At 32.4% G+C, this 8,775-nt stretch overlaps 1 protein-coding gene across 5 annotated transcripts; it reads right to left on the bottom strand.

Annotated features, from left to right (window-relative positions):
- Window positions 1-313: 313 nt before the first annotated feature.
- LOC106335890 (oxysterol-binding protein-related protein 2B) lies at window positions 314-5,596 on the bottom strand. Of its 5 annotated transcripts, XM_013774555.1 has the most exons (11): window positions 5,055-5,596; window positions 3,485-3,850; window positions 2,926-3,022; window positions 2,594-2,751; window positions 2,433-2,492; window positions 2,096-2,251; window positions 1,721-1,888; window positions 1,272-1,622; window positions 1,068-1,181; window positions 799-975; window positions 314-658 (listed from the first exon to the last, which is right to left on the bottom strand). In XM_013774555.1, exons 1-10 carry the CDS (start codon window positions 5,391-5,393, stop codon window positions 805-807), a joined length of 1,980 nt encoding a protein of 659 aa, XP_013630009.1. In that variant the 5' UTR covers window positions 5,394-5,596; the 3' UTR covers window positions 314-658; window positions 799-804. The 5 variants fall into 5 exon arrangements, with proteins under 5 accessions (XP_013630009.1, XP_013630007.1, XP_013630008.1 ...); XM_013774553.1 differs by having other exon boundaries at window positions 2,433-2,758; window positions 5,055-5,595; XM_013774554.1 differs by having other exon boundaries at window positions 316-658; window positions 2,433-2,758; window positions 3,485-3,847; window positions 5,055-5,595.
- Window positions 5,597-8,775: the final 3,179 nt, after the last annotated feature.

Here is an 8,775-nt window from a genome sequence, read left to right as displayed (position 1 = left end):
AATAAAATTGCAGAAATGAAAAGGAATGGTTGTTTCACCTTAAATTTAACAAAGAATAGTTTTGTTCTTTATTTTTCTACAAATAAAAAAATGGTAGGGTATGAAAAGAAAAAAATCATTCCTTGTGAATGATAATATTTTTTAGAAACGTTAGGAAATGCATTATTCCTCGCCGTTCTCTAGTCATTATTCGTACCCTTGATATTTAAACGTTTTCAGTTTATTCATTAAATTTTTAATGGTAAAATATCATATATCCTTGAATCCAAGAACATGGTCCGGTCCGATCTACCTAACCAAACAATGCAAAGTAAATTCCTTAATTTTGAGTGACCATGGGTTATTTCAATCAATCCCTTTGTATTGAACTAAATACAAATAGATCAAGACGAATATTTGCCCAAATGTTGGAACCAACACTCATTTTTCCCACTGACCTTTACAGTGAGTTTCTTCTATAAACTCTTTTTTCTTAAAAAGAAACTCTTTCTTTCAGGACACTCTCCAAGATATAACAAACACCATTACCAAAAAAAAAAAAAGAAACCATTTTTCATTTGCCTCATTCCATCTCCTGAGTTTAGAAAAACAGAAAGAGAGCTCTGTCCATTACCGAATAGAGACCATCTCTGGTGCACGGAAGAACGCCTCCTTAGCCCTGAACCAAAACAATATTAGATCCCAAATGTATCACTAGTTATAATTAGATTCACAAACTGTTTTGAGTGAATTAGAATCTATCATTTCAACAAATATCAACAATAGAAGAACATAAGAAGTTTGAATACATCTTAATACCTCAGCTTAAGCACAATCTGCAATCTCCTCGGTGAACTCTCCAAATATGTTAGGGCAATCATCCCATCTCCTCTCATTTCGTGCTTCCCAATAACCGCCTGTATATTTGTAGCTTTCACTCTCTCCTTGTGGCTCGAACCATCTCGGCCGCCACCCGCTTTCCTGAATCTTCCGTGACTGCATAATCAAAACAGCAATAAAAAGGCTCAAGAGGAGAAAGAATCACGAGTCCAACGACCAGAGAATCAATGTGGAGATACTCATTATACCATTCTTTGTCTTCTCTCTAATCTCTGTTTCTCCTCATTTGCCTTCTCATATTCACCCTTCTCCAGGTGCCGTTGATCTGGTCGGAGCCTAGAATCTGTCGGTGGTAGCTTCTCCTTAAACCCAAATGAAACTAAATTTTAGCACAACAAAAATTTAAAGACCAAGTTCATAAATAACACCGAAAGCAGCACGCTGTAACATACCTCCAAACCAGGTGTCAATTCATTTAGAGTAATTGCGAATGATGTTAAGTTGTATCTAGTCACATTAGGTGGTGGCTTTGTCGATTTCCACAGCAACGAGGCACTTGCTTTGTTAAAGGCATCACCAGAAACATAGTGAAGGCTATCATTCCATTTACCAAATATCGTTGCAGCTTTTTTCCCAGTTACATCTTCTACAAAACCATTAACCTGGTGGGGGTTTCTATCGAGAATCGATTGCTCCTTGAACTTGAGCGTAGAAGAATATTGGCGGTTCCCACGGATTTGCATTGTCCCATGGTGGTCACAGTACAGTTTACCAAGTAGGATATTGTATATAGTTGTTGTTACCTAAGAACAAAGATACGCATATAGTTACTATCAATCTCACTGTGAGAAATAAAATGTGGAAAAAGGAAAAGAGGTTTGTGGTTTATGTTTATACACACTTTGCTCCACTGGAAAGTCTCTCCATCATCAAACTCAAGTGTCAAGACTCCAACGGGTTCAAGTTGAATCGATCTCCCCCAAAACTTCGACCTCAGGTTTGTGTCTCCCCAGAACTTCCACCCTTTACCTTCGCAATGGCAGGCGATAACTGTTGGATGGTGGCTGACCTATTATGAGAGCACAATAACAAACGTCTTAGGAAAAGATTCCATGTATTCTTTTCTCCATATGTTTCAATTCTGAGTGTTAATTACATGAAAATTAACATGTTTAGAGTACAAAGAGATGCTCCTAGACGAATCACCATTGTGTGTGTGTTGACCATTTATGTTCATCTCATAAAATTCATTTTAAGAAAGAGTGTGTGAGATTACCTTTTCAGAGAAGAAACGAATTCCTTTTTCTGGAAAGTCGGCTTCATAAGTTTCTCCCAGCAAGGGGTTGAAAGGTTTACAGTGCCGGCCTTCAGTGGAAGCATAACCAGAGACCGCAAACGCAGCAACATACAAGGCTCTAAGGAGACTGTTCCCCTGATGATGAACAACATTGTTAATCTAACAAGCTGAGAGGTCAACTCAAGAAGATTCAAAGGGATGTACTCAAGTCTAGAGTAGAGAAAACGTTTGCATTTCCAGAAGGAAGTAAATAACACGTAACAATAAGTAAAATATTCTACATATTTCAAAGTGTTTTTTTTTTTAAATCACTTACGGATTTTCCGTATTCATATGCTTGGTCCAAGAGGTAAGAGTACTCCAAGTCTTCGAAACACTTTTGTAGAGATGATATTGGTTCATTGAAATAAACAGGAAGACAAACTCGTGAGAGATCCTTTCCAACGTTGTCCTTAATCATAGACCAGAGACTAACACCTTTCTCTTTCTCTGCTGGATCAGGAAGCCTTGTTCGTCTTTTGAAATGCATGTTCTCGGAACCAGCATCAGGTTCGCTAAAACACTCAATAGTGTCATGGAAGGAAGGCTCATCTTCCTCGGAGATATCCTCAAACACATCAGATGAAGCACTTGTACTGCATTCTAGAAACTAAACAATGTCAAGCAAAACAACACAATACAAGAACCTCTAGAATTGCTGAAGAAGGGAGCACTAAGGAAGCAGATTATCGTAACAAACATTACTATTATATTATGTGGTTAAAGAGATCTTAGAGAACAGAAAGGCAATTAAGCAGCAGGGTGTGTACCACTATATTTTCCACTTCTTAAGCTGGAATAGTTATGATTTGGTAACTGGTAGACACTTTCATGGATCCCTGAGGCTTCAGCTTCAAGGTTAGCCATCTGTAAACAAAGAAACTCCGACTTCAGAATTGCCAGCATGGATATAACCGTATACATGTGAAATAAAGCATCTTTACTAAATTTTGAAAGGCAGTGGGAGATCTTTCCAAGATTCACAGATATCATCACATGACCATAAAGTTTTTGATACATGATACATGATACTTGGCATAGATTTATGAAGTTCAGAAATTATCAACTCAGTGGAAAACATATCCTGATGAAGGGCGATGAGAGAATGTAAACCTAACATTCAAATAACTTTTCAAACAGCAAAATACATGACAAAGATGCACTTAGCATGGTTTGTGGATATGCTCAGGTGTGACCAATGCAAATGTGCCGTAAAGGATGTTAAATAGTATGGTATTTAGTGAAGGGGAACAATGTGCAAGACTAACATTGAACAACTCAACCAAACCAAAACAATCATAAAGGAAAATCAAGTATCCAGCATTTTACCTCTAGTTGCTTGAGTGCATCAAGTAACTTTGTACGTTCTTCGTGGAGAAGTTTAATTTGTTCTTGAACTTCGGAGAACGCTGAATCCACGATCTCTTCACACTCTTTTACGAGATTCTCGTTTATTCCGTTTTCACGCAACCGTTTCTTTAGCCTCTCAGTAGATATGGATAAATCCGTTGGTGATACGAAGGAAAAATCCCCGCTAATTGACTGAAGAGGTAAGATACGTCTGGTAGATGCTAAAGCTTGTAACCATGCTGCTCTATCACTCCTTGAATCAGTCCTCAAATGAAGAGTCTTGTTTGCCGTAAATATATAAAACTTTTTGTTATCAGATTTGCTTTCCCGGTAAGATGAAACCTGCTGGAAAATAAAAGAATGTAATGATATTCATCTCTAAAGGCTCTAGACCTCAGTCCAGAAAGTTGTATCGAAACTATAAAAATAAGCAGACAAGAATCTGATTACCTGTAAAAAGAAAACTTAACGCGTATCTCTGGATAAGATTTTAAGTTTTGGATTATGCAAAAATAACTCAGACAAGTTAACAAAAAAAGGGAAATACCCAAGAGGTGGGTATGAAGTTCACACACAGTCGCATTTCATTTTTTTTTACTACCGACTAGTCATACCTAATTATCCATGGAATGTACCATACACATCAGTTATTGGGCTAAAGATAAGGTAGCAAGCGAACAAAGATAGATAGATTTTTAGTAATGTGACGAAAGATGACACATATCTACACTTGTTGCGTTTTTCTACGATGGAAACCAAACTTTAACGGATGGAAATTATGCAAAAGAGTTAATGGTGTTCAACGAATGGGGACCCTAGTCCTGCTGCAGTACTAGATTTGTAGTAGCACCAGTAAAACAAAAGAGTTTTTGTATTTTGGTAATTTGGTTCTTCTGCAGTGAACTTCTGAACTTCGACACCAGATAAAACATGTTGGTTGTGGCCCACTACAGATAAGCAGTAACTTCAAAAAAGCTTTTATAAAAACCAAAGCAGGCTCTCTTAAGCAGATAACGGAAATAAGAATTGAAATGCATAAAGACAAACCACAGAAGTACAAAGCAAAGGAGTGATGAAGAAGAAGAAGAAGACGATAATATTTGTGTCAGATTATCACATTTTGAAGTTCTAGTCTGTTTCACTAACAAACACAACTATAGAGATGGGCATTCAGGTACTCTGTTCGGTTTTTTCTTCGGTATTTTTTATTTAAAATACTCACTAAATACCCAATGTTACCTAAACTCGAATCCAAATAAATAAAATTTAACAAACAATATATAAACTTAAACAATATATAGCCAAATTACCAAATTAAAAAAAAAAAACATGAAATTGAGTATTTGAATAACTGAATATTCATTTCAGCAACAAACTAATTCTGATCTTATTTTATTTTATTTGGTTTATTTATAGACCGAATTGGGTTTGAATTTGGAGTTTAATTTGGATCGCATCTCGGATTATCAACAAGTTATTTGCTCTATTCAAATCCCCAGAAAATCAACAAATCAAGATTTGAATTGGGAGAAACCGTGAATGCGTATACCTTGAGATGAACAATGCCGATGGTTTTGTGGTGTTTCCTGCGGCCACGGCCACTACAGCTATACATCCTCGATAAACGATCAGTAGAATTATCTCCGATTAGCCTCACATCGTCGGAAGGAGACAGCAGATTCACATTCTCCGGCCGGCGGATCTTGGAGTAAGACAAGATTCCGTCGCGGAGGAGGAACCACCTGGATCTCCACCCTTTCCCGTAGTTGGTCCACTTGTGGAGGATCCCGGCGACCGATCTCCCCGATGATAGATTCTGCCGATCGGATCCACCGTTCTCCGCTATCGCATCCGTTGATGGGAGACTCTTCGATCTAGTCAAAGGCATCGCCGATTCGGGAGGAGTCTCGCAATATTTTAACAAAATCGCGATACGAAGCGCATTGATTTTTGAGATTATGCTTCGAGATCGGAGATAGAGTGGTAATCCGATTGACGAAGGCGACCGATTCTGTAAACTTCAGATTTTTCGCAGAGATTCGTGGAAATTGAACGAGTGAGATTGCGTAGGACTTGAAAGAAACTTGACTGAGACCTTTATATATGGTCTTATGCGAATATATACATACATTTACACTTTTAATTATGATAACTGGATTTAATTAGTGTTTTATTTACATTATTATGTATAATTCTTAATGGAAATAATTTGAAGAAATGTTGAAAGATTCGACAACTGTTTTTTTATAGTTATAGTACTCAGTGCCGGCCAGTGCTTTTGGAAGGCTTAAACTTAAAGCACAAATTTAAAAGTGGATTTCTGTTAAAAACAGTTGATTTTATACAAATAGGAGAGTTTAATGATTTCATACAAATAGGAGAGTTTAATATGATTTTTTTTAGTTAAACCACTCTAAATTTTAATTTAAAATCATCAGATTTAAATTTTTTTAAAAATTAAAAACTTCATTCAAACTTCTTAAAATCACTTATAACTTTAAAACCCCACAACTTTGTATATTTTCAATGACAATCGATTTCAACGTATTTAATGAAATGTCAAATTTAATAACAATGAATTTTAAATTCAACTTTTAAATTTATATTTAAATAGCAAGATATTTATTATTTTAATATAAATCATTTTAAACTCTCAATTAAATACATTTTCTAAAGCTATTTTTATCAAAAGTTTTAACTGCAGTCTTGACAAATTATATTATTAGTTGATTAAAATACTTCTCAAATTTTTGAAAAAAAAATTAGTTATCAACATAATTTATGTTCATATTTTGAAAACTTTAGAAAAAAAATCAATATGGATGCCCTAATAACAATAAACTCACTTAAGTTAGGGCTTGATTGGTAAAGCATTAGCATAATCATTATGCTCGTCATTATCCAATCAATATTTATCAGAGAAGCATTTAGAAAAGCATTTACAAGATACTAATGCTATCCAAATGCTCTTTGCTCAATGCTCTCATTTGGAGCTTTTGGTAGAGCATTTGCATTTAGAATATATAAAAAAATTTAAAAATTATATATAATTAATTTATTTTTATTTAATATTATAAAAAATATGTTTATAATAAAAAACATAATTTGCTTTTTTTAAAAAAAGTTGCAATTAAATATTTTTAACTTTTTTAAAAGAACATTAATATTTCACACTTAAAATATAATATAGTTTAAATAATTACACATATCATTCATTATTTTTAATAACAAAACATAACATAATATATATTTATACATTACATATTATAAAACAAAAACATCTATATTATTTAGAAATAAGTAAATTATATATCATATATTAATTTTTATGATAATATTATATATGAATCATTTACTGCTCTACTAATAAATAAATAATGATAATTTATATATAATTTATTTGTTTTGAATAAATTTTATATTTTTAAATAAATTTTAAATTTTTTAAGATAATAATAATTCACATTTAAAATTTAATTTATATAATTAAATAAGATTTATTATTTTTAATAACAAATATATTATTAATATATATTATTTCAAAATAAATATATTATATATTAACTTTTGTGGTAATTTTAAAATTGTATATGTTTCTGCTCTACCAATTAGTTTATTAAAAACTTTAATAAAAACATACAGTTTCTGCAGCATATAGCTTATACAGCATAGTGTTACTGCTTTATCATCAGCCGTACGAATCGAGACCTTAGAGAGAAAGGATAATGATTTGGGCAACAACAGTCCTGTGAAATCCAATTTTTCTTAGCTCGCACATAATTAAAGCAATTGATTTGATATCACTTTTATATATTCTTCAATGTGGTGGCCCTTCTTATAGCTTAATCATTGTTAGTATCAGTCACATGTCTAATCTTTTTCTAATATCATTTTGGGTAAATATTTGTTTTTTGAACAGCAACAACAAAAAGTGTCAATAACTCGTTGAAAAAAGGGTCACGCTTTGATAAAGTTATAAACATATATTAAAATCAAAGCAGACGCTCTAGCAACAACCAAAAAAATAATCAACCCCCCCTATCTATTTATTTAGGGAGACATATTAGATAGAGAGTTTGAAATTATTTATATTCAAATAATTAATCTACTGTTATTTAAACAGAAATTTTAAAATTTCATTAAAATTTAGTATTATTGGATTTGATATTTTATAAAATACTTCTGAATCAATTGTTATTGAAAATATTTTAAGTCGTGAGTTTTAAAAATTTTCTACTGATTTCAGAATGATTGGATGGAGTTTTTTTTTTTTAAGTCAAATTTCATAGTTTTAAGTAAGATTCTAAATTAATTTAAGAAAAATCATATTAAATTTATCAATTCATCTAAAACTCATTAAAAAATAAATCAGATTGAATACATCCCCTTAGTATCCCATTTTATGTCACACCTTCCATGAGAATTTTATATCTTCTTAATATTCAAATGAAATTCAGGCATTAAACAAAACATATATTAAACCATTTGTATAAACCACCAATTTATTAGTCTAGAGAAAAATACTATTTTTCTTTTTTTTGATCGAGAGAAAAATACTACTTTTCTTTTTTTGATCGAGAGAAAAATACTACTTTTCTTTTTTTTGATCGAGAGAAAAATACTACTAAACTCTTTAACACCGAAATAGATCATCTTTTAAACATGTATAAACTATTTATTCACTTTAAAATGATAACGCTTATTTCATTGATCTCAGTATATCTAAGATAAAGATTGACATGGTTAATTTTTGGGTTGGATCGATTATAGAGCAAGTTTGGCAGTACATTGGACATTACTACTATACTAAGTTATATGGATGTTTTCAATTTAAAACTAATTACTAACGTTTGTGTTCAAACGATGAACACGAGAACGAACAGAAAATTTTATGAAAAGATTTAAGCTGATCTATGCTCCGATACCATGTAAGATTGGATATCAAACTGACTTATTTATTCACGTTCAATGTCAAACTGTATATATACAACATATGAAGTCGGCTAGACGTATCTAAAGCCCTAACAAACCGAGATATCTTCATCCTTATCACAATGGAAGAGATATCACAAACATTATATAACTAGGAAATACAATCATTATCTCTAACTATATATTTCCGTAATATAACTAATTACGAAAAAGTGGATTGGCCCATATTATTTATATACTACCAATTTTTTTTTGATAATTTCAGATGTAAGGTTTTACTTCCTAATAGTATATTCCTATATATTTTAACGATTGTTGGAAGTCGTGCTAATGGCTAT

The sequence above is a fragment of the Brassica oleracea genome, chromosome C3 (assembly GCF_000695525.1).
Source record: "Brassica oleracea var. oleracea cultivar TO1000 chromosome C3, BOL, whole genome shotgun sequence".
Lineage (NCBI taxonomy): Eukaryota > Viridiplantae > Streptophyta > Magnoliopsida > Brassicales > Brassicaceae > Brassica > Brassica oleracea.
The sequence above is the reverse complement of the archived record's forward strand: the minus strand, read 5'-3'. Positions and strand labels throughout refer to the sequence as shown.